Consider the following 26,417-nt stretch of genomic DNA (forward strand, 5'->3'; position numbering starts at 1 on the left):
GTTTTATAGGTGCAGAAATTGAGTCTTAAAAAAATTAAGTGACTTGTGTAAAGTCACATGTTAGTAAAAAAAAATTTTTTTTAATCTGAAACTCTAGCATTTTTTCTATGGTTTAGCTGTTTTTTCCTGTTTTCAATCAGTAGTCTGTTTTCAGTGATTTGGACTTTAAAACACATAATTTTGGACAGAAGTGCCTGTGTGTGTAAACTCATGTGCATATCCAGAATTACAGGTCAGCCAGAGAGTGCCTCAAAATAGATTTTCCAGTATATAGCTACCTAGCCCCAGAGACCAATTTTCAAGATTATTTCGGTATTTTTCTTTTTTCCCGTATTTTTCATTTTAAGTAAAGTTATGTGACAGATACTGGAATAATGGGGAAGGGATCAAATATTGACCCAAAACTGAAGCTCTTTTAACTTAGAGATTAGTGGTGTTTAATTTGATAATATATAGGGAAGTTGGAAGGGTAAATAGGATTAATAGTAGAGGTGGTAAATTTCATTTTGTACTTGATGAATGTTTTGTTTTATTGTTTTTTAAGATTTATTTATTTGAGAGAGAGATTGTATGTGTGTGTGCACAGAAGGGCAGAGGAAGAGAATCCTCAAGTATACTCCCCGCTGAGTGTGGAGTTGCACCCGGGGCTCTATCCCAGGACCCTGAGTCATGACCTGAGGTGGCATTAAGAATTGTGTGCTTAACTGACTGAGCCAACCAGGCGCCCTGATGAATGTTTTGTTTTAAATAAGATTTTTTGTTTGTCAATTAATCCATGCTACATAAGAAGCATGGAAAATAGAGAAAAATACAAGAAACAGTATGAAAATAAGAATCCCTTATAATCTTGTTAACATCATAATAACAGAGATAAGCACTTTAAATTGTTATGGCCTTCCAATCTTTTCATTAGTGTCTATATTGAATAAATTGGGATGGTAGTTTATGCTTTTCTGTTTTATTTAACCCTGATATTTTCCAGTTGTGATTGTGGCATAAATACATCTTTCAGTGTCATTATTTTTAGAAAATAACAATTTTTGGCAGCTACATAGTATGATTTTTGTTGGAATTATTATTTAGTTAAAACCTTTCTATGTTGGGCTTTTTGGTTGCTTGTGTTTTGCCAGAACAATACAGAGAATATATTTCTGTATACACCTTTATCCTCATTTTATACTGTTTTTTGGATAAAATTCTAGAAGTAGAATTAATAAATTAAAAGATGGAAGCTTTCTTTAGTCTGTCCATACACCATATCAATTTGCTCTCCTAAAAGGCTGTATCAATTTTTACCTAACGTATAAGCATACCTACTTCCATTCACTCAACAGAACTGTTATCTTTAAAAAAAAAAAAAACCAGTACTAATTTGATAGCTGGAAATGTTATCTCATTTAAACATGCCTGTTGTATTATTTTATTTTTATTTTCTTATTTAAATTCAATTAGCCAACATATAATAAATCATTAATTTTTGATGTAATGTTCAGTGATTCATTAGTTGCGTATAACACCCAGTGCTCATCATATCACGTGCCCTCCTTAATGCCCATCACCCAGTTACCCCACACCCCCCACTCACCTCCCTTTCCGCAACCCTCAGTTTGTTTCCCAGAGTCAAGAGCCTTTCATGGTTTGTCTCCCTCTCTGATTTCTTCCCATTCAGTTTTCCCTCCCTTCCCCCATTATTCTCTGTACTATTCCTTATATTCCACATATGAGTGAAACCATATGATAATTGTCTTTCGCTGTTTGACTTCTTCACTTAGCATAATCCCCTCCAGGTCCATCCATGTCGATGTAAATGGTAGGTATTCATCTTTTCTGATGGCTGACTAAGATTTCATTGTATGTATAAACCACATCATCTTTATCCATTCATCTGTTGAAGGACATCTTGGCTCCTTCCACAGTTTGGCTATTGTGGACATTGCTGCTATGAACATTGGGGTGTATGTGCCCCTTCTTCTCACTACATCTGTATCTTTGGGGTAGATACCCAGTATTGCACTTGTTGGGTCATAGGGTAGTTGTTTTTTTTTTTTTTTTAAGATTTTATTTATTTATTTGACAGAGAGAGAGACAGCGAGAGAGGGAACACAAGCAGGGGGAGTGGGAGAGGGAGTAGCAGGCTTCATGCCAAGCAGGGAGCCCGATATGGGACTCGATCCCAGGACCTGGGACCATGACCTGAGCCAAAGGCAGACACCCAACTGACTGAGCTACCCAGGCGCCCCAGGGTAGCTCTATTTTTAACTTCTTGAGGAACCTTCATGTTTTCCAGAGGGCCTGTACCAGCTGGCATTCCCACCAACAGTATAAGAGGGTTTCCCTTTCTCCACATCCTCGCCAACATTTGTTGTTCCCAGTCTTGTTAATTTTCTTGTTAATTTTAGCCATTCTAACTGGTTTTGTGGTTTTGATTTGTATTTCCCTGATACCAAGTGATGTGGAGCATTTTTTCATGTGTCTGTTGGCCATTTGTATGTCTTCTTTGGAGAAGTGTCTGTTCATATCTTCTTCCAATTTCTTGACTGGATTATTTGTTTTTTGGGTGTTGAGTTTGATAAGTTTTTTTTTAATTTATTCATTTGAGATACAGAGAGAGAGAGAATATGAGCAGGGGGAGAAGCAGAGGGAAGGGGAGAAGCAGGCCCCCCGCTGAGCAGGGAGCCTGATGCAGGGCTCGATCCCAGGACCCTGGGATCATGACCTGAGCCGAAGGCAGACTCTTAACCATCTGAGCCATCCAGGTGCCCCGAGTTTGATGAGTTCTTTATAGATCTTGGATACCAGCCCTTTATCTGTTATGTCATTTGCAAATATCTTCTCCCATTCCGTAGGTTGCCTTTTAGTTTTGTTAACTATCCTTTGCCATGCAGAAGCTTTTTATCTTGAAGTCCCAATAGTTCATTTTTACTTTTGTTTCCCTTGCCTTCAGAGACGTGTCTTGCAAGAAGTTGCTGCAGCCAAGATCAAAGAGGTTACTGTCTGTGTTCTCTAGGATTTTGATGGATTCCTGTCTCACATTTAGGTCTTTCATCCATTTTGAGTTTATCCTTGTGTATCATGTAAGAATGGTCCCGTTTCATTCTTCTGCATGTGGCTGTCCAATTTTCCCAGCACCATTTATTGAAGAGACTGTTCTTTTTTCCATTGGATATTCTTTCCTGATTTGTCGAAGATTAGTTGACCATAGAGTTGAGGGTCCATTTCTGGGCTCTCTTTTCTGTTCCATTGATCTATGTGTCTGTTTTTGTGTGAGTACCATGCTGTCTTGATGATCACATGCATGTTTTAAATTACTAGTTAGGTCATTAGCAGTTATATTGTGACATTTTTGTTCATATTTATTCATTTTCCTCATTGATTTATATGTGTTTATGATCTCTTCCGGTTGTTAATTTTTTGTCATCAAATGTGTATAAGATCCAGGAATCATCAGCATGGAGTTAAGCATATGAGAATGAATAAGCTTGAAGGGGCAAAAAAATCTGTGGAGAAAAGAACCTAGGACAGAGCTGAGCCCTGAGGACAACCTCCCCTGAGGGGGTGGGTAAAGAGTCAGTAAAGTAAACAAAATGTTAGGGTTCAGAAGTTAGGAAAAGAGGAGACTGGATGCTTTCTCTTCTCTTAAATCCATTCTTCTTTACTTTATTATGAAGTCTTTTGTTTCTTCTCAGAATTTAGTTAAGTAATTCACTAATGTTACTCAGTAAAAATTGTTCTTTGATTAAAAACAAATCTCAGCTAAAGTGATGGCAGGGACTATCTTCTAAATTTTAGTTTCAGTTAATTTTTCAAAGCTTTATGCTGGTGTTGTTTTTTTTTTTTAACAGTATTATTTGGGAACTATGGCCTTAGTTTTATGTTTATCTCAGTCTAGGTTCTGGACAGGCATCAGGGGTATAAGTATAATCTTGTATTTAATTCATAATCCAGTATTCTACCATTGTGTGATTAGTAGAACTCAGAAATCAGAGGGTTTCTGAATAGTGATTGAATTGCTTTTGGTGGTGGCAGGGAGGGTGGTAAGTGTGTTGCGGGGGGGGAAGCAACAGGACAAAGAGAAATAAAATGCAACGGCAAATAATCAAATGAATTCCTTCTAAAACAACTGACTATGGTCACTGCATAGCATCACAAGCAGCTTTCTGAAACTTTATGACTGGAGTTTCTAAACTAATTCATAAAGAATTGAAAAGGGGGCTATACTTGACTCATTTGTGGAAGAGTATATGATTCATTTGTACAGAATGAAAATATGTTTATGAAAGCCCACATTAAATGAAAGCTGGCATCCAGCTTGATTCAGAAAAAAGTGAAAGGCCATAAATTAATGGAATATCAACTCTCCTAATGCATGCTGACAAGAGTGTAATAGAAAGGGTACATGACTTAGGAGATAATAGGTTGTGGACCTGGTTCTTCCGTGGACTCATGTGTTATCTTAGGCAGGTTAATAACCTTACCTTGGATTTCCATTTCTTTATACCTCTCCTGAAATAGAGATGGGCAGGGTGTAGCACAGTGAGCCATATCTCCTAAGATCTTTTACTTACATAAGTTGAGTCTGTTGTTTTAAATTATGGATCTTAAGGTATTTACTCATGAAAAATTTCTTAAGGCTTATGATTTACTAAATTTTCTTAAAATTTTAGGGGAGACATATAAGGAATTTACATAAGACAGCTGTGCAAAATGGAGCTGGAGGAGCCTTATTTGTGGTAAGTACTCCAATTTCTTCAGAATGTAAAGACTTGGAAATTTGGGTAAAACTACTGTAACAATCCAAGATATCTTAAACCCCAATGTCTTTGGTATATGCTAGCCATTGTGGTGATTGAAATATAGCTAATTAAATTCATTAAATTTCAAAAGATGTGTGATTCCAGTTGAACCTCTTGAGTTTAAGTTGACACCAGGGTAGCTCTGAATTGACATTATTTTTTTGGTGAAATTACTGTGAGCCCTCAACTGATTCTTTGATTAAAAACAAATCTCAGCTAAAGTGATGGCAGGGACTATCTTCTAAATAGTCTCACTTTGGGTTCTTAAAAATCAGTCATACTGGCTGACTAAAGATTCTGTGGCTGCAACTTGGGGAATCCCAAAACGGTACTAGTTTAAAACTCATGGATTTTAGTAATACAGTGAATACATTAGTAGTTCCTTTATATTTTTGGTTTCCAGGGTTTAACTACAGGTAGATGTCCATGAACTCACCAGCTTAGTTGTACAATTCAGAGATAAGATAATGTATCTCCTTTCTGTGATAAGGCACAGTTTACAGGGATCAATCTTGTGTTGTTTAAAGGCAATTTAGTAGCTTTGTAGGATGATTTAGAGTTAGTGGTACAGTTTTGTTAACTGAATTATTTCCAGGCTGAATCTTAATAAATGAGTTAGCCATCTATTGAGTAGATTGCTGCTTTATATTTTTTCATGTTTGTCTAAAAGTATTAAATTTGCCACATATTTGAAATCATTGTCCAAAGTTTCCATTTTCTTTTCCTCTTTTATATCTTTGAAAAAGCAGGACTTTAAGAGTTAACATATTGAGGGATTCAGTTCTGTGTTCACCAAACATACTAAACATTAATTGATGTAAGTGTTAATCTCAGTGTGACTCATTTGATTTCCTGTTGACATGCCATTTCTTGTCAGGTTTTTAAGAGGGCCTGTTCTCTTTGTAGAAAAGAAATAAAGCTTCTTGCCATTAACTGGTTTTTGTTATGTGGGGAAGAGGTGATGCTTGTGTACCTTCCTAACAGTGGGTCCTTTTGATAATCTGATACACACCTTTGGAACAATGCATGTTATGTGCATACTCAAAATTTTGTGTCTTGATTTTATAAGTGTTCCAGCGATTGAGTTTTTTTGGTAATTACATTAGAAGATCCTGTTCTCGGGGCGCCTGGGTGGCTCAGTCGTTAAGCGTCTGCCTTCGGCTCAGGTCGTGATCCCGGGGTCCTGGGATCCAGCCCCGCATCGGGCTCCCTGCTCCGTGGGAAGCCTGCTTCTCCCTCTCACACTCCCCTTGCTTGTGTTCCCTCTCTCGCTGCCTCTCTCTCTGTCAAATAAATAAATAAAATCTTTAAAAAAAAAAAAGATCCTGTTCTCTAATCAAGTTGGATAATACTTTTTTGGGGTTTGGTCCTACAACTAGTTCTCTTAATTATTAAAGAGTGATTTCTAAAACTTTTCTGAAATTTTGAATTCTGTTAACATTACTTTGTTAATCATAGTCATGTGTATTTAATAATTAGCCATTCTTTTTGATGCAAGGATAGATTAATGTCAGAATTAAAGTGAAGAGATTAAGTGATCAGTAGTAGTATAGTAATATACAGAGCTGTTCATACTTTTGAGGGAATTTTGATAATTTTGGAAAACATTTTTTCCCTTTATATAGCACAGAGATACTCCTGAGAATAACCCAGATACTCCATTTGATTTCACACCAGAAAACTATAAGGTATGACTAAATTAATAGTATAATTAATTTACAAAATATTTAATATTTTCCAGATGTATCAAAATATGTGCTTTTTCTTTGATACAGAGGATAGAGGCAATTGTAAAAAACTATCCAGAAGGACATAAAGCAGCAGCTGTACTTCCAGTCCTGGATTTAGCCCAGAGACAGAATGGATGGCTACCCATCTCTGCTATGAACAAGGTACCAAATTCATTTTTACATTAGTTTGAAAAGAGGAGAGACTGTGTATGAATTTCTTTCTTATGTAGAAATTCCTCTGATGGTTACTAATGTCAGAATCTAGGAATTTGAAGCTTTTAATCATTTATGTTTCCTCAGATGTGTGTTTTTGTTGGTTCTTTTAATAATGTGGAGAACTGAAAAGGTAGAGCTTTTTATCCTTGCAGGAAATAGTAAAGGCATTATAGTGAAAGTAGTTTTCTCTTTTTTCCCTGTTTGAGAGAAATGGCCATAGTAAAGATAAAAGATTCCACATGTGTATAATTTGCTGTCAAGGTACTCCGAAAATTAATGTGCTGTTTAGACACTAAAATAATGGAGAAAAGGATCTGCTCACAGCTAATATGAATCTTTTTATTATTTTGCATCTTTGGCTACAGGCTTTAATAAAATTTATATAATACATAGTATTTGATGCTACCCTAGACTTGATAATTAGCAACATACAGAAATGGTATGGGTGACCCATTTAAAGGTTGGTCTATTCATACATTTTTAAGACTCATTTTTTCTAATTGTGGTTTCAACAGTAATCCACATTTCACATTTATTCATATATTAATATAGTTGTATTATTGATGATATATATTATATTAATATAACTATATTTTTGTGGTATTATATTGCAGGGTATAGTTATGAAGTGCCGTACAAAATCATACGATTCTTATGAGAATCACACAAATAAGAAGCCAGTGTGATATAATGGAAAATACATTTGAGCTAAGAGATCTGGTTTTTCTGTGGACTTACTTCGTCATCTGCAGTGAAGATTTTGAACTAGGGTAGATCTCTACAAATTATGTTATGATTCCTAAGTGATAGAGTTGGGACTGGACCATTTCCAATTCAGTGCATTTGCTACTTGACTATTGCAGAGATTCTGCTATACTTCATTTCTCTTTTTCACTTTCTAAATTTTATTTGGTCTATTAGGCTAGACCATTATCATCTTTCTTAAAGAATAGGAATGTCTTCAGTTGATCTAATGGAATGCCATAGGCAGATTTTAGATTTTGTTCATATCTCTTAATTTGCTTTGTATAGTACTCTAACATGGTTATGGACCATTATTATTTTATTATTATTTTAATTATTTTTGACTGAAAAATGTTACAAAGCAAGTTTCATTGGTACTATACTTAGTAAAATATAGTCAGGTGTTTTTTTTTTTCCCCAGTAAATCACATAGCTCTTTGGGTGTTTTCTAAATTACTTAACATTGTTTTTTGTATTATAATAGCAAACTTTCTAAATAACGATTTAGGTATGCTCTTTTCTTTTCTGCAAAAATTGACGTTTTTAAAGATTTTATTTTATTTATTTATTTATTCATTTTAAGATTTTATTTATTTGACAGAGACACAGCGAGAGAGGGAACACAAGCAGGGGGAGAGGGAGAGGGAGAAGAAGGCTTCCCGCTGAGCAGGGAGCCCAATGCGGGGCTTGATCCCAGGACCCTGGGATCATGACCTGAGCCGAAGGCAGGTGCTCAACTACTGAGCAACCAAGGCGCCCTGATTTTTATTTTTTTTTAAATAATCTCTGCACCCAACGGGGGCTTGAACTTAAAACCCTGAGATCAAGAGTTGCACGCTCTATTGAATGAGCAAGCCACGCGTCCCCAAAATTCAGTCTTTAATAATGGCAAATGTGTTGGAAGTCTTGCTGAATGGCAAGCTTAACAGAATGAAATAAAATAAATGACAAGCAAGGTGAAAATGTTTCATAAATATTGTCCTGTTCTATTTAGAATTGAATATATACGTGTGAGAGGCAGGAAATAGTGTACAGAGAATAGAATCAAGATTCCATTTTTATATTTGAGACTTTAATGTTACTGTTTCTTTGGCTCCCCCCTCTCCCCAAAGGAAAACCCAACCTTACAACCAAAACAATATCCAGAAGCTCACACATTAGTACCTTAACCATCACTAAGGTGCAGGGAGATAGAGCAGCATCCCCAAGGGAGCTTTTTCAAGTTAGGCATTAGTGGTAGAGCTCTAGCATGTGTATTTTCTGGCTCCAGCATGTGTGTTTTGAGAGCTCCCAGATTCAGAGGTACATGCCTGGTTTAGTATCACCAAATTAAATTTAGCATACTTATCTTTCACAAGTGAGCCATGATTAGATGTCTTTTGAGAATACATATCCTTTAGAATCCCTAATATGAGGAAAGCTCAACATATTTGTCATCTGAAATGCCATTTAACAAACTCATCTTTCATGTCAAAACATGGAAATATGCATAATTTTTAAGAATCAAATCTTACAACCGGATAGATTAATGATGTTAGGTCACCTGGAACGTTGTAGCCAGGATGATAGTCATGATAGACTATATGTGGACTATCCCTAGCAAACAGCTAAAACAACCTTGTTTTCCTTAATAGACTTGCCCTGATCAAGAGAGTTATACTCAGATAATGATTCCCTTGGTCCTGAACACCACTGTGTCAAAAGCTATAAATACCTTGATTGGAAGGGTTGGGAAGTACTAGTCCATACGATTTTTGTAGAGTGTTGCGATTTGAAATAGAAGTAGTGTTTTGAATTGTTCTGGAGAGTTATGTACGTGTTGTGTGTGTGGTTTGTGTGTATATAAAGTGTGTAGATTTGTAAATCAATACTGACTAATAGGTGAGTTTTGAGTCTCGCCCCTTTTTTGGGTTGCCATACCATTTGCATGCAGTGTACATCACTAGTAACATCAAGGCTTTTTGAAAAATTGGTGAAGGGTTGAAAACATACAAGTATTTAATTTATTGGGGCGTGGTCACCAAATTTTTGCTATTTAGAAATTTTAAATTATAAAATATGAGTGTTGAAATGATCAAAGTAGAAATTCTGAACAGTGAAAGACTCAAAGATTTAGAGAAAAAGATCATTTTTGCAGAGACGGGGCATGGGGTAAAGTGGAGGAGGTGCTGTAACCGTTAGCTTCTGGGCTCTGTGCATTTAAGTGTAGAAGGACTTATACCTCCCAAATACCAAGTACAAGTATATTTTCTCCTTATGAATAAGTTTTACATTTTTACCAAATTGAAATTATGCTCTTTACAACATGCCTAATTCTCAGTTAATAAATATTATAATTATTTAAAAATTTCCTAATATTTTAGGTTGCAGAAGTTTTACAAGTACCTCCAATGAGAGTATATGAAGTAGCAACTTTTTATACAATGTATAATCGAAAGCCAGTTGGAAAGTATCACATTCAGGTCTGCACTACCACACCTTGCATGCTTCGAAACTCTGACAGCATACTGGAGGCCATTCAGAAAAAGCTTGGTATGGGACACATTGTATTTATAACTTTTATGAAAAATAGGATTGTCTTTCTAGATTTGACCCATTTCTACCTGAGTTTTCCAGTGTTTGCCATCTTATTGGATCTGATCTGTACTTCAGTAAATTTTTGTCTTACTGTGGTTGTCCACCTTTATTTGTTCTTATTTTGTATTTTTCCTTAGTTCTCAGCCTCAAAGCTGAATTTTCACCTCTTTTTTCCCCATAATCATTAAGTATGTTTGAAAAGCTTCTAGGGGTTTTAAAGTTTTCATTGTTTAGAAATTAAATTTCACTCATTGTGTAATAATAGTATGTGGTACATAAAAAAGTGATTGTATTGTCCTTGTAGTCTTCCAAATGAGTCTTGGAACAAAGAATATATGAGAATAGTAAGAATGCTTCAGAAAGGGAAATTTGAAATGTTATTAGAGTGGCATTTATAAAATTATAAGAACATTTTTCCATATAAAACTGCCATTGCTGCATTTATAGCTCTACATATCAAATGAAGTAAAAGGAGGTATACTTTAATCTTGTTGCTACCGAATATAAAGTATTTGCATGTTGTAAAAATAGTTGGGCTGTATTGAAGTATATAAAACAGAAAGCTGGAGTCTGCTCAAAATTTGACCCTCAGAAATAAATTCTAATAGTTGGGTATAATTAGTTTTAGATTTTATGTTGTTTTGCTTATTTTCATTATTAAAAACACAAATATGTCTATTTGCTTTTTGCACTTTATTTTGGCTGTAGCATATGTATGTCTGCCTTGTTTTTCTGTTATAAGTTATTATGCAGTTACTTTCACGCATACATATCTTTGCATGATTGTCCTATTATATACCGAGGTTGTTTACAAGAGTAGAATTGTTGAGTCACATTTTACTATATTTTGCCAAAATGTCTTCCCTGAAGATAGGAGAGTATGTTTTCTTTGTAGTCTTAATGATCTTTGACATTAGCAGTTTTCTGAGTCTTTGCCAATCTGGTAGTGTGGCTGATAATAGTACGTTAACTATCACAATCAAAATGAAAATACTATATTCTAATACACTGCTCTGTAACAGCAAACGCTGGAGATGAGTCCCCTGAAATCTTACTGTTTTTAAAGGAATAAGTCCATTTAAGAAAACCTTGAACGTTCTAGTATAATTATACAGAGTTGTTTTAAGAAAATTAATGTTCTTCAATACTTTTGTATACCTCTGTAATTTGTTGTAGTTTTCTTAAGCCACGTTGCTATTAAAATATAACCTGGTCCTTACAGTGATTATTTATATTTTTAGGAATAAAGGTTGGGGAGACTACACCTGATAAACTTTTCACTCTTATAGAGGTGGAATGTTTAGGGGCCTGTGTAAATGCACCAATGGTTCAAATAAATGACAACTACTATGTGAGTATTTAATATAAATTAAAGTTGTATGATCTCATATTTAAAATATTTTAAATTGGTTTCCTTTCCTGTAGATACAAGTTTCTGAATTATTCATTTAGAAGAAACTGCATAAATATCCAGGTTTTTTTTTTTCTGTTTTCCAAAGTTTATTAAAAAACAAAAATTGAAAAGCTTTGCATAAAAATATGTCAAGTTTAGCTTCCACATTGTTGTCCACCAGAAGGTTTTTAAAAATTATCTTTAAACATTTTGCATTTAACTCTAGGAGATAATGACATATTTTAAAAGCTTCTAAATTATGAAAAATAATTCACATAGAAATACAGAAAATAACCACCAAGATTTAACAGATACTTTACCCTACTTACTGTTACTAGGTATTATTGTTTTTATCATCATTATTATTATTTGTAGAATAGAAGTAAGCTACAGATGCAGGTAAACCACCCCTACGCCCCCAAAATCCTATTCCTTTAATTTCCAGAAATAACCACTGTCATAAATTTAGTGTGTATTCTTCCTGTCCATGTTTTTAAACTCTTTGGGTATATGTATCCAGCCATACTAATATATTGCTTGTTTTAAGAATTTTAGAGATGGTATCATTCCTGTAAGTACTGCTTTATAGCTGGATGTCACAAGTTTTGATAAGTATTATTTTTATCATTTAGTTCTAAATATTTTTAAATATGCATTTTTAAAAGATTTTCTTATTTGAGAGAGAGAACGAGCATGCATTGGGGGAGGAGGCGCAAAGGGAAAGGGAGAAGCAGGCTCCCTGCTGAGCAGGGAGCCCAACGTGGGGCTCAATCCCAGCACCCTGGGATCATGACCTGAGCCAAAGGCAGACGCTTAACTGACTGAGCCACGCAGGCACCCCTAAAATACGCATTTTGATTTCTCCTTTGGCCTGTGTTTTTTAGAAGTCTTAGTCTCCCAAGTGTGTGGAATTTTCTAGTTATCTTTTTAAAAGATTTCTTGCTACCCTAATTATATATAATGGTTTTCATACATAATATTATTAGTTCATACTTCTTAGAAATTTATTAGTAGAAATTGATTCCTGCACTGAGTGTGGATTCAAGAAGGTATTTGCTTTACTTCTTTCTTTCTCCTGTAAATACTACTGTTCCAAAAGAAAGCTCCTCTCCTTATACCCTCCCCTGTTGCTCCAATGTGTAAGGTTCTAGACTAGCAGTTCTTTTTGAGGAACAGTTTAATATCTAGTTTACTCCTGAGGGAATAACCTTTGGGTATTCATCCTTTCTGATGGCTGAGTAATATTCCATTGTATATACGGACCATATCTTCTTTATCTATTCATCTGTTGAAGGGCATCTCGGCTCTTTCCACAGTTTGGCTATTGTGGACGTAGCTGCTATGAACATTGGGGTGCATATGGCCCTTCTTTTCACTACATCTGTGTCTTTGGGGTAAATACCCAGGAGTGCAATTGCTGGGTCATAGGGTAGCTCTATTTTTAATTTTTTGAGGAACCTCCACACTGTTTTCCAAAGTGGCCGTACCAATTTGCATTCCCACCAACAGTGTAAGAGGGTTCCCCTTTCTCCACAACCTCTCCAGCATTTGTTGTTTCTTGCCTTGTCCATTTTGGCCGTTTTAACTGGTGTAAGGTGGTATCTCAGTGTGGTTTTGATTCCCTGATGGCTAATGATGATGAACATTTTTTCATGTGTCTGTTAGCCATTTGTATGTCTTCTTCAGAGAAGTGTCTTTTCATATCTTCTGCCCACTTTTTGACTTGATCATTTGTTTTTTGGGTGTTGAATTTGAGAAGTTCTTTATAGATCTTGGATACCAGCCCTTTATCTGTAGTGTCACTTGCAATATCTTCTCCCATTCTGTGCACTGCCTCTTTGTTTTCTTGACTGTTTCCTTTCCTGTGCAGAAGCTTTTTATCTTGATGAAGTCCCAAAACTTCCATTTTTGCTTTTGTTTCACTAGCCTTTGGAGATATATCTTCAAAGAAGTTGCTGTGGCTGATGTCAAAGTGGTTACTGCCTTAGGATTTTGATGGATTCCTGTCTCATATTGAGGTCTTTCATTCATTTTGAGTTTATCTTTGTGTATGGTGTTAGAGAATGGTCGAGTTTCATTCTTCTGTATATAGCTGTCCAATTTCCCCAGCACCATTTATTGAAGAGACTGTCTTTTTTTCCATTGTATATTTTTTCCTGCTTTGTCAAAGATTATTTGACCATAGAGTTGAGGGTCCATATTAGGGCTCTCTATTCTGTTCCATTGGTCTGTATGTCTGTTTTTGTACCAGTACCATGCTGTCTTGGTGATCACTGCTTTGTAATATAGCTTGAAATCAGGCAACGTATGCCCCCAGCTTTGTTTTTCAACATTTCCTTGGCGATTTAGGGTCTTTTCAGATGCCATACAAATTTTAGGATTGTTGGTTCCAGCACTCTGAAAAATGTCATTGGAATTTTGATCGGGATGGCATTGAAGGTATAGATTGCTCTGGGTAGCATAGACATTTTAACAATGTTTATTCTTCTGATCCATGAGCATGGAATGTTTCTCCATCTTTTCATGTCTTCTTCAATTTCTTTCATGAGTGCTCTGTAGTTCCTTTACCTCTTTGGTGAGGTTTATTCCTAGGTATCTTACGGTTTTTGGTGCTAATGTAAGTGGAATCGTTTCTCTAATTTTTCTTTCTACAGTGGCATTGTTAGTGTATAAGAAAGCAACCGATTTCTGTGCATTGATTTTGTATCCTTCCACATTACTGAATTGCTATATGAGTTCTAGTAATTTGGGGGTGGAGTCTTTTGGGATTTTCCGCATAAAGCATCATGTCATCTGCGAAGAGAGAGCATTTGACTTCTTCTTTGCCAATTTGAATACCTTTTATTTCTTTTTGTTTGATTGCTCTTGCTAGGACTTCTAGTACTATGTTGAACAATAGTGGTGAGAGTGGGCATCCTTGTCACGTTCCTGATCTTAAGGGAAAGGCTCGCAGCTTTTCCTCATTGAGGATAATATTTGCTGTGGGTTTTTCGTAGATGGAGTTTATGAAATTGAGAAATGTTTCCTCTATCCCTGTGCTCTGAAGAGTTTTAATCAGGAAAGGATGTTGTATTTTTGTCAAATGCTTTTTCTGCATCAGTTGAGAGGACCATATGGTTCTTCTCTCTCCTCTTATTAAGAACACATTGATTGATTTGCGAATGTTGAACCACCCTTGCATCTCGGGGATAAATCCCACTTGGTCGTGGTGGATGATCCTTTTAATGTATTGTTCGATCCTATTAGCTAGGATTTTGTTGAGGATTTTGGATCCATATTCATCAGGGATATCGGTCTGAAATTCTCCTTTTTTATGGGGTCTTTGGCTGGTTTGGGGATTAAGGTAATGCTGGCCTCATAGAATGAGTCTGGAAGCTTTCCTTCTGTTTCTATTTTTTGAAACAGCTTCAGGAGAATAGGTATTATTTCTTCTTTGAATGTTTGGTAGAATTCTCCAGGGAATCCATCAGGCCCTGCTCTCTCGTTTTTTTGGGAGGTTTTTGATCACTGCTTCAATCTTGTTACTGGTTATTGGCCTGTTCAGGTTGTCAGTTTCTTCCTGTTTCAGTCTTGGGAGTTTATAGGTTTCCAGGAAGGCATCCATTTCTTCCAGGTTGCTCAATTTATTGGCATATAGTTGTTGATGATAATTTCTAATAATTGTTTCTATTTCCTTGATGTTAGTTGTGATCTCTCCCCTTTCATTCATAATGTTGTTAATTTGGGTTCTTTCTCTTTTCTTTTGGATAAGTCTGGCCAGTGGTTTATCGATCTTATTAATTCTTTCAAAGAACCAGCTTCTAGTTTTGTTGATCTGATCTACTGTGTTTCTGGTTCCTAATTCATTGATCTGTGCTGTAATCTTAATTATTTCTCTTCTAATGCATGGCTTAGGCATCATTTGTTGCTTTTTCTCTAGTTCTTTAAGGTGTAGTTAGTCGGTGAATTCGGGATTTCTCTATTTTTTTGAGTGAGGCTTGGGTGGCTATGTATTTCCCCCTTAGGACTGCCTTTGCAGTATCCCATAGGTTATGGACCGATGTGTTTTCGTTCTCATTGATTTCCATGAATTGTTTAAGTTCTTTGATTTCCTGGTTGACCCAAACATTCTTGAGCAGAGTGGTCTTTAGCTTCCAAGTGTTTGAATTTCTGCCAAATTTTTTCTTGTGATTGAGTTCCAGTTTCAGAGCATTGTGGTGTGAGAATATGCAGGGAATAATCTCAGTCTTTTGGTATTGGTTGAGACCTGATTTGTGACCCAGTATGTGGTCTGTTCTGGAGAAAGTTCTGTGTGTGCTCGAGAAGAATGAATATTCTGTTGTTTTAGGGTGGAATGTTCTGTATGTATCTATGAGGTCCATCTGGTCCACTGTGTCATTCAAAGCTCTTGTTTCTTTGTTGATTTTCTGCTTAGATGATCTGTCCGTTGCTGAGAGTGGAGTATTGAGGTCTCCTACAATTAACGTATTGTTATCAATATGATTCTTTATTTTGGTTAACAGTTGGCTTATGTAGATGGCTGCTCCCATGTTGGGGGCATAGATATTTACTACAGTCTTTAGTTTAAAATCTTATTTGTCTGATACAAGAATTGCTATCCCAGCTTTCTTTTGAGGTCTGTTGGCATGGAAGATGGATCTCCATCCCTTCACTTTCAGTCTGGATGTATCTTTAGGTTCAAAATGAGTCTGTTGTAGACAGCATATGGATGGGTACTTTTTATCCAGTCTGCAAGCCTGTGCCGTTTATGGGAGCATTTAGGCCATTCACGTTGAGAGTGATTATTGAAAGATATGAATTAATTGTCATCATGTTGCCTGTGAAGACCTTGTTTTTACAGATTGTCCCTCTAAGTTTCTGTTGTAGATCACTCTTGGGGTCTTTCTCCTTTTATAGAACCCCCCTTAATATTTCTTGCAGGACCAGCTTAGTGGTCACATATTCTTTCAGTTTCTGCCGGTCGTGGAAGCTCTGCATCTCCATCCATTCTAAATGACAGCCTTGCCGGAAAAAGTATTCTTGGCTGCATGTTCTTCTCATCTAGTACCCTGAATATGTCTTGCAGCCCTTTCTGGCTTGCCAGGTCTCTGTGGATAGGTCTGATGTTATTTTGATGTTCCTCCCTCTGTACGTAAGGGATCTCTTCCCCCTAACTGCCCTTAAGATAGTTTCCTTGGTTCTAAGATTTGCAAGTTTTACTGTTACATTCGGGGGTGTGGGCCTGTTTTCCTTGATCTTGGGAGGGGTCCTCTCTGCCTCTAGGAACGAATTTTGTTTCATTCCCTGGATTAGGGAAGTTCTCAGATAACGATTTGCTCAAATACATCTTCTGGTCCTCGCTTTCTTCATCCCTTCAGGGATTCCAATTATTCTGACATTGGAATGCTTCATGTTGTCACTTATTTCTCTGATTCTGTTTTCATGGATTCTGAGTTGTTTTTCCCTGGCCTCCTCTTTTCCTTTCTTGTCTATTAATTGTTCTTCTAAATCACTAATTTGTTCTTCTGTCTCGCTTACCCTAGCTGTTAGAGGATCTAGATTAGATTGGATCTCATTGATAGCATTTTTAAGTTCTGCCAATTCAGTTTTCATTTCTTGCCCTTAGAGACTCTATGTTGCTATTAATCGATTTCTCCATCCTAGCTTTCGTCTTCACAATTGCTAGCCTGAATTCCATCTCCAACATCTTGGTTATATCTGAATCTATTTGTAAATCTGTGGCATAAGTCATAGTCTCTGAGTTTTTCCTATTTGGGGGGTTCCTCCTCCTAGTCATTCTGTTGAGGGGTGGTTGAGGGAATGTATAGAGTCCAAATTATTGACCACAACCCAAGCAAGATGCACCTGTTTTCTAGGGAATTTAGGATTGCTGGTCTCTTGTTTTCCCAGCCTGTCTTCTGGGGGAGGGGCCTGCCACACTGTTACTCAGGCAACCCTGTTTGGGCAGAGTTGCCCTGCTCCCTGTGGCTGGGGATAGACTCAGTGGAAACCGGTTTTTTGGGGCTTTTGTTCTCTGGCAGCTATCTGAGTCTCTTCCAAGAGTCAGAGCACGAGAGACCGTTTCCAACCCTCTGCCTCAGAGCGGAAAGATCGCAGACTGTTCTTCAGTGAACTCTTCAGGCCAACTATCTCTGTTTCTGTCTGTGCTGGTATACTGCAGCATCCTGGGTTGTTGAATACAGGTGGTAGGAATATGGGTATTCATGTATAGTTTTTAAATTTTCATAATAAAAAGTTGGGGGAGATAAAATCATTAGATGACTTAAAGATTCCTTTTAGCTATGAGGTTCTGAACATTTGTTGAACCCTAAGCAGTTTGAAAGCAGTGTTTTATTTTTATAAATGTTTAAGCATTGAACAAATATTAAAGAACTTCTATGTGGTGAGGCACTGGAGATGCAGTGCTGAATCACGATTTCTCTAGCATAGTATCAGAGTCCTATAAAATATTTTCTTAAGTACTTAACAGTTTTAGAGAGGGAGTAGGAGTATGGTTTAGGCATTTTTCTTAGTTTAATCATACCCATTCTATTTTGACTCTCTTTGATTAAACTTAGGGTGCAGCTAGGCACATGGGCATGTGTATCTGTGTGTTTCAACTGTATGTATTATTTTAAATATCAGAACCGTTTCTTGAGGTAGAAATTTTACACAGGTACATAGTGTATAAAATATAGAGCTGCTCTCATTGAAATGGGGACTGGAGGGTCAGGGTCATTAAGATACGTTCCAAAAACAATTTCTTTTACCTTTCTGTTCAAAGATTAAGTGAATTTGTAAACGGTGAATTTTACATGGGAAAGAAAGAAGATATCATGAGAGTATTTTATCTTTAGAGATGGTAGCATCTACTTTTACGTTATTATGACTGCTGGTGCTAATTGCTATTTGTACCTCACTGTTCTTCAAGGACATAGCATTTGTTGAGCATGTGTCATGGCACTGTTCTGTTTTATGTATTTTCTCACTGAATCCTCAAAAACATTCTTGAAGTGCGTTTACAAGTGAATAAACAAACTTAAGGAGGCTGAATAACTTATTTAAGATTACTAGCTGTTAAATGTTGGAGTCAGGACTCAAATGCAGAACTCTTTCACTTGAAAGTACTACTCTGTATTGCCTCTTCAGCCACAGCTCTTCTTGCATACTACATTTAACAGTATATACTATATATAGGAGTTAATCAGTTAATGCTACCTTGGTGACTAACTTGGGAGCTGAGAAAGGAAAACAATAAACTAATTGATATTAGGGATTTATACAGATTTCAGTAGTAGGAAGTAATTTTAATATGACTATTTTAATTTTTTATTCTAGGAGGATCTGACACCTAAGGATATTGAAGAAATTATTGATGAGCTCAAAGCTGGCAAAATTCCAAAACCTGGGCCAAGGTATGCTTTTATTTCTACACAATAAATTTTAATGGCTTAACCTAATGTAAACTTAATTTAAAAAATTTTATCCCTAGGGGCGTGTGGGTGGCTCAGTCAGTTAAGTGTCTGCCTTCAGCTCAGGTCATGATCCCAGGGTCCTGGGATTGAGTCCCCCATCGGACTACCTGCTCAGTGGGGAGCCTGCTTCTCCCTCTCCCTCTGCCTGCAGCTCCCCCTGCTTGTGCTCTCTCTGTTTCTCTGTCAAATAAAATCTTTTTAAAAAATTAAAAAAAAAAAATTAAAATTTTATCCCTTAAGGGGCATCTGGGTGGCTCAGTAAATTAAGCATTGATTTCAGCTCAGGTCATGATCTCAGGGTTGTGAGATCAAGCCCTCCATTCCAGTGTGGAGTTAAAATTCTCTCTCACCCTTTCCCTCAACCCCTAAGCATCCCCCTCTCCCTCTCTCAAAAAAAAAAAAAAAAAAAATTATCCTGTAAGTTGTTGGAGCTTTGGAGTTGTCAGGAGTTGTCAGGATTTTTGGATAGTATTGAAAGCAACCTGTCACCTAAAGCAACTATTTTTTTCCCTCTAAAATCCTCTCAGATAATCATCTGGTATCTACTTGAATATTTATAGAGAAGGGGAATTTACTACAAATAAAAATCTGTTCTACTGTTTAAAGGTCATACTGTCTGTCAGAAGATTGACCCAAAGTTTGTCTCCCTCTAATTTCCACCTACATGTCCAGTTCTGCCCTTTGAACTGGCACAAGATAACTTTTATAACTCTTCTAAATGATAGCTCTTCCTTTACTTAAAATAGGTGTCTTCTCTTCCCCAAATCTTTTTCTCAGAATTAATGTCTACCGTTGTTCCATTTTTTTCTTTATTATGACATAGTTTTGGTTTCCCTCTTCTGTAGCTTTTCTGGCTGACTTTTTTGATACTTCCACTAATCACAGTATTTGAAATATGTACTGAGCGGTGCAGAGCATTGTGGGACTATCTTCTCTGTTCTAGACATATGCTTATAATAATGCAGCCTAATTACATCAGCTCTCACTTCAGGTACATTTCAACAATAATTGCACTTATAGTCAGTTAGAATGCTTAGATCTTTTTTAACTTCCAACACTGTTCATCCAGGTTGCTCCCATCCTGCAGTTGTGTTATACTAATTACTTTTCTTTCAGTTATGAAACTGAACTTTTGCTGCTAAACAAACCCCTATTCCATTTCTAAGTGCTTATATTCCTCAGAATTTTTTTCTAATACTAGCAAGTGTTTGTAGTTTTATGTAGTTGTAAGCCCTTTATGTTTTTTTGTTTATGCCATATAATTTTCCTTCTCTCAATATATGTGTAGGGTTTAATGGCCATATAGTATTTCAGTGTATTAAAAGAACTATAATGTGCCCTTTATTCCTGTTTTAAATATGTTTTCCTGCTCTTGGTAATAAATAGCAGTTCTGTGTACTCTCTCAAGAAGTAGATAGGGGCCCAGATACGTAATTTGATTTGAATGCTAAATATAATAAAAGCTGTTGTAGGAGTTTTTCAAAAAGCAGGAAATGATGTGTAATCTTGTTAAAATTATTGTGCTAGTTACTGTGTGGAGAATAGTTTAAAATTTAGTGCATGTTGTGGGGCAGAGGAATTATGAGTGATTTCTAGCTTTTTGGTCTGAGCACCTCAATGGTTCCTTTAACTAAAAAAGGAAATTTGGGGTACAGCAAGTTTGGAGAAGAAAAGTCACTTTGGGACAGGTTAAAGTTGTGATGCCTCCTTGACATCCATGGTAGAATGCTGAAAGGTATATTTGAACCTGGAATTTAGGAAGTAAATTAGGACTGGAAATACGAATTGGGGATTCATCAATTATTATAGATGGTATTTAAAGCCGTAAGGCTGGATGAGATTACTGGGGGTGAAGTTAGTTTGTTGGTGTTCTTAACATAGGATACTATAACATCATTGTATTTTAACATTAATAAAACAGTTAACTAAGTACCACAGTTAAGCATTTTTAAATAGATATGTTGCTTGTCAGTAATTGTAAATAGTTCTTCACTGGGATTTTTTTGAGTGTTCTAGATTTGAGCGAAAAACTTTAGAATTATTGGTTTCTGAACCTATTTTTATTTCCTTTGTAGCCCCTCTTATTTAAAAAACAGAGATAGGGGCACCTGGGTGGCTCAGTCAGTTGAGGGGCATCCTACACTTGGTTTCAGTGCAGGTCATGATCTCAGGGTCCTGGGATGGCGCCCCAAGTCAGGCTCTGCACTCAGTGGCGAGACTGCTTGAGGATTCTCTCTCCCTCTGCCCCTTCCCCCCACCATGCTATCCCTCTAAAATAAATAAATCTTTAAAAAAATAAAAAGATAAATCTACTTACTTTTCAGTAAGTACAGACAAGTGGTGTCTGTAGAGACTGTATTTGGACATGGTAGTTCTAGAATGTCTTCCCAGCATCAGAAGACAAAAACTTTTCCTCTCCTTCAAGTTTTTTGGATATATAGTGTAATGAAAGAGACTGCAATGATAGTAGTAACCAAAATATAATTATAGTTATACTGCAAAATATTATTATAGTTATACTTTAAGTTAACCAAAGCTGGCTAATTCTTTTTTTATTACCATTTATATAATAAAGCACTTTGCTCACATATGTAAAAGAGGTGCTCATTGTGAGTCCTTGAATAACCGGAGAAATTAAACTGGTTCAGCAGTACCTGATTTCTGAGTACCATTACCAGGTCTACCCTGGCCAAAATCAGGAAAAGATTCATGTCTCTGTGTGGTTCAGAACTGTTTTTTTATGTTTTTGGTAAATGATGGGTAGAAAGGAAGTATTAAACTGATGGTAAGGCAGTGCTTTATTTTGACATTAAATATTTGTGCTGAGATTGTTATTTTCATTTTCTTTTAAGTACCAAAAATAACTTCTTAACCTGCTTTGAAATTACTTAACCTGAAATTACTTAACCTGCTTTGAAATTACTAATTAAAAGGTAGAAGTTTTTTTTAGTATGGTTAACTAAAACTAATTTTAAGTCCAGTTTGAATTCTTCATATTTAGTTTTATAAAGATACCTTTTTGCAGAATTCTATGGAATACAGATAATATGTGTAAAGAAAATATAGGTGGTTGCTTATGGATAACTCTAGACTGTAAAGTCACTTTTGTTTTTTTATACTAAAAGTAGAGGGCAGTGGTGGGTGTATCTTAGCAATATTAAAAAGATAAGCACTAATCTTTCATAAAGTAGCTTTTCTTTAAAAAGTACTTCTAAGCCATAATGTACAGAAAGGCCAAGTTTTCTAGAATGCAAATGAGTTAAAATGATGAATGTACAAGTAGTGTTGGAATGGCTAAAAAACCAGATTTACCTTTTGAGTTATAATAAGAACAAGGTAATTAATAGATGGCATTTTAAGCATAACACTTGAGGCGAATCATTTTTTGTTTTTTATGAAGTGAAAACCCTAGTGTAAATTGTGAGTGGAAGGGCTAGATCACTGCCTCTGGTGTCTGATGCTTATTTACAGATAAAATGAGGGGAAAGTTTTAAGATTTATAGATGAAACACAATCTGCGGACTTTACAGCCTTTATAGCATTTTAATGTGCATTTTGTGAAGGGTGAGGGAAGGAGAAAGTTTGCAGGCAGACATAAAAGGCCATTGAAACCCCCTCGCCGAAGTGTAGGTCATGGGACTGTAATTGCATGGAACAAACTTTAGGAAAATAGACCAGATTACTCTTGAAATTACTTTCTTATACAAAAGTCCACAATTCCTTGAAGAGTTTCAGGCAGTGTGTGTGATTTCTCCCATTTATTGTTCTCAAAACCTCAGTTTTTATAATCTTCCTAAGTGAATCCTTGGTGTTGGTAAAGAAGGTAGTTGAGCTTAAACCATAGAGGGAACCTACTAAAGGGGAAGAAAGGTCCTCCAAAATAATTTTATTAGCAGTCAAAAAGCAAGTATACCTGTGTTATTAGTTAACATAAAAAAATTACAAAGCGAAATACTGTTTTTTATTAAGTTTAGATACCATTTTGCCACTTACCCTACATTATGTAATTTTAGATTCAGACAGATAGTTCACAGTAACTGTTTTTTGATCTGGGTTTCGTAGTGAACCTATAATGCAAATATATTAATTAATTTCTGACTTTGTAGGCACTCTTCATTACAATACACTACTTAGTTACTTGCATTGTGTAATAGCTTGAAAGATCTTAAAATGATTATGTGGTATCCCTGTCCTGTCCCCTGAACAAAAAATGATTTCCTGGGGCTCTAAAAAGAATCTTGTAAGATTGATGACAGAATGTGAAGGGCAAAGCAAGGAGTAAAAAGATGTAAATTGAACAACTCTTCAGCTGAAATCTGTGGCAGGAACAGGTAAATTAACAAAGCCAGGAAATAGGGCGAAATAGGAGTGGGTGTGAGCCTGGGCTCTAGCAAAAGAGGTCAGACAGGGGCAGAGGTGAGTGATTACCTGGGAAAGTATGTGTGGGGGTGAACAAAAGACAGGTTCTTCTACCTCTCTGCTTACCTGTCTTCATAGATTCCTACCGAAGGACCTGTTCCTGTTTTCTTTGTGGCTGTTGGTAGCTACTCTGGTCTGGAACCTGTTTTTGAAAAATTAATACTACTAATAATGCTTTTAAAAATATGAATACCAATATACTTTGTTTTCAGGGCCTCTAAGGAACACCCCTCCTAAGTCTTCAAATTCCCATTTCCTTTAATTCCTCTGTTTATTTCCGAATATAATGTATAAGTCTGTATTTTCTTCTGTTCACTGTGATTGTGGATCTCAGCCTAAATAAAATTGAAATACAAAAAGAATAAATGTAATGCTCTAGTTTATTAAAACATGATTTTTAAAAAAGATTTATTTTTTAATTTTTATTTTTTTTAAGATTTTATTTATTTGACAGAGAGAGAGAGAGTGCACAAGCAGGGGGAGCAGCAGGCAGAGGGAGAAGCAGGCTCTCTGCTAAGCAAGAAGCCCGATGCGGGGCTTGATCCCAGGACCCTGGGATCGTGACCTGAGCCAAAGGCAGCCGCTTAACCGACTGAGCCACCCAGGCGCCCCTATTTATTTATTTTAGAGAGAGGGAGAGAATCTCAAGCGGACTTCACGCTGAGCCCAATGCAGGGCTCCATCCCACAACCCTGAGATCATGACCTGAGCCGAAATCACGAGTCAGATGCTTAACCGACTGACCCACCCAGGCGCCCCTAAAGCATGATTTTTAAAAATGTTCCTGGGCCTGTGTTATTTTCTTACAGTTCTTAGCTCTGATCCTTGGACAGATGGTGAATCCCCTAAGCCTTCGTTTCTGTATCTGTAAAATAAGGCCAGTATTACTTGACTCATGGCATTGTTGTAAAGAGTAAATGAGCTAATAATATATGTATACTGCTCAGTACATGGAACTAGTAGTGTTACTTTTATATTTTTCATATTTATGGTGAGTTTTGGTATGTCCGTTTTCATATTTAACTTTTGAAAATCTTGCAGCAGTTGAAATATTTGAATTAAATAATCCATGCAACTCTTGGATGAAAAATAGTTACTTAACTGGGCTGTTATGAAGTAACAACTATTTTTTTAAGTACAGATTTATAAATGGTAATCATTAATAGTTTAATGTTACTTGCTCTTTTCAGGAGTGGACGCTTCTCTTGTGAGCCAGCTGGAGGTCTTACCTCTTTGACTGAACCACCCAAAGGACCTGGCTTTGGTGTCCAAGCAGGACTTTAATTTACATTCAACTGTGAATATTGTCACTGGAGAAATAAAAATGAATCTCCTGTCTACATAAACTTTTTATATTATTTGTTCATTTCATGGTGTATACCTAGCAACTTGCTATATAAATGTCATGTTGAAACTTCGGAGTACCATTTTAGTCTTTTGCTATCTCTGGCTAACTATGAAGGCATTATTTCATAATGTAGTTAACAGTCACTCCAATGTCATCCATTTTCAACTGCCAGGTCACTTTTATCAATAATATTAGATTATTGTGAAGTAAAAACTGTGTCAAATTTCACATATATTTTGCTTTTCCATCTTTAAAGCCAAGTCTTAACATGATCTTTCTATAGACCTTGTTTATGTTAGTCTTCCCTTTAAACATTTTTAGATTTACAGCACATAATTGTTAACTACATTTCCAACTGGTAAGTGACACCTCAAGCAGAGGTGTAAGGAGGATAAAGTAGTCTCTAGAAGTATTGTTTATCATTTTTATAAAAGGAAGGCACTTGGTTATTGTATACTGCAAGTATATAGAAACTGGGCAAAGAGACTGGAAGTACAATCTGAGTTGGAAAGAACAGTCGATATGCAAAATACATTCTTCAGTTGAATGCATATTTCAACTTCGAACAAAGGATAAACCTGTGTATTATATACATTCAAGAAACTAGCTATGGTGCATTAGTTTTGCAAGTTGAAAAAAAATTAATAGCTTTAATGCAGGGATAAATCTAAATCAATCGTTTCAGGATTTCTCAAAGTCACTGTTTGGCCTTGTTCTTCTGGCAGACTAACCAGTCACTAGTAGTAATTATGATGCTTAAAAACATGATTTTTTTTTTTTAAAGATTTTATTTATTTATTTGAGAGAGAGAGAATGAGAGAGAGCAAGCACATGAGAGGGGGGAGGGTCAGAGGGAGAAGCAGGCTCCCCGCCGAGCAGGGAGCCCGAGGCGGGACTCGATCCCGGGACTCCGGGATCATGACCTGAGCCGAAGGCAGTCGCTTAACCAACTGAGCCACCCAGGCGCCCAAAAACATGATTATTTTTAAGAATATCTTTAAAATTTAGTTTTTGCTTTTTACCTGAGAAGGTAAACAATAACAGTAATTTCGTAAGTGGCATAGAAAGGTAACACAATGAAAATGCCTCTCTTCTATCCTAGGGCCCTCCTGACCTATTGACTTTTATAAAAATGCCTTACTTTGACATATTTTTTTTTTTATTAGAAGAAAAATTAGAAGTGGGGAAACTTCAAATACTGGGTGAAAAAAACAAAGACATGTATTAAGGATATGCACCGATTATCAATTTTTATGTACTATTTTAGAAATAGAAAATTAATTTTAGATTATTACAACTATAGGCATACTGTTATACATTATCAAAACATATTCTGGGGCGCCTGGGTGGCTCAGTCGTTAAGTGTCTGCCTTCGGCTCTGGTCATGATCCCAGGGTCCTGGGATTGAGCCCCGCATCGGGCTCCCTGCTCTGCAGGAAGCCTGCTTCTCCCTCTCCCACTCCCCCTGCTAGTGTTCCCTCTCTCGCAGTCTCTCTGTCAAATAAATAAAATCTTAAAAAAAAAAAAAAATTCTGTCGTTCTTAGATCATCACTTACATTGTATTGCAGTAGTATATATTAGGATTTTGAGTCTTGATTAATTTTTTTGCCTATTTTTCTTACAAAACCCGATCAGTGTTAACATAATACTGGTTTTAATGAGTTTTCTGATTAGTTTTTTTTTTTTTTAATTTATTTGACAGAGAGAGAGACAGAAGAGCACAAGCAGAGGGAGTGGCAGAG

At 36.3% G+C, this 26,417-nt stretch overlaps 1 protein-coding gene across 1 annotated transcript in view; it reads left to right on the forward strand.

Moving 5' to 3' along the window:
• Positions 1–24,672, forward strand: part of NDUFV2 (NADH:ubiquinone oxidoreductase core subunit V2) — a 35,560-nt gene extending 10,888 nt beyond the window's left edge. The window contains exons 2-8 of the mRNA XM_035013794.1: positions 4,665–4,730; positions 6,419–6,481; positions 6,569–6,685; positions 9,847–10,015; positions 11,302–11,411; positions 18,771–18,847; positions 24,517–24,672. Coding sequence (XP_034869685.1) covers positions 4,665–4,730; positions 6,419–6,481; positions 6,569–6,685; positions 9,847–10,015; positions 11,302–11,411; positions 18,771–18,847; positions 24,517–24,610 — 696 coding nt within the window. The 3' untranslated portion in view covers positions 24,611–24,672. The remainder of the gene's footprint in view (positions 1–4,664; positions 4,731–6,418; positions 6,482–6,568; positions 6,686–9,846; positions 10,016–11,301; positions 11,412–18,770; positions 18,848–24,516) is intronic.
• The last annotated feature ends 1,745 nt before the right edge of the window (positions 24,673–26,417 follow it).

Source organism: Mirounga leonina, unplaced genomic scaffold (genome assembly GCF_011800145.1).
Source record: "Mirounga leonina isolate KUSES-001 unplaced genomic scaffold, KU_Mleo_1.0 Mir_167, whole genome shotgun sequence".
Taxonomy (NCBI): domain Eukaryota; kingdom Metazoa; phylum Chordata; class Mammalia; order Carnivora; family Phocidae; genus Mirounga; species Mirounga leonina.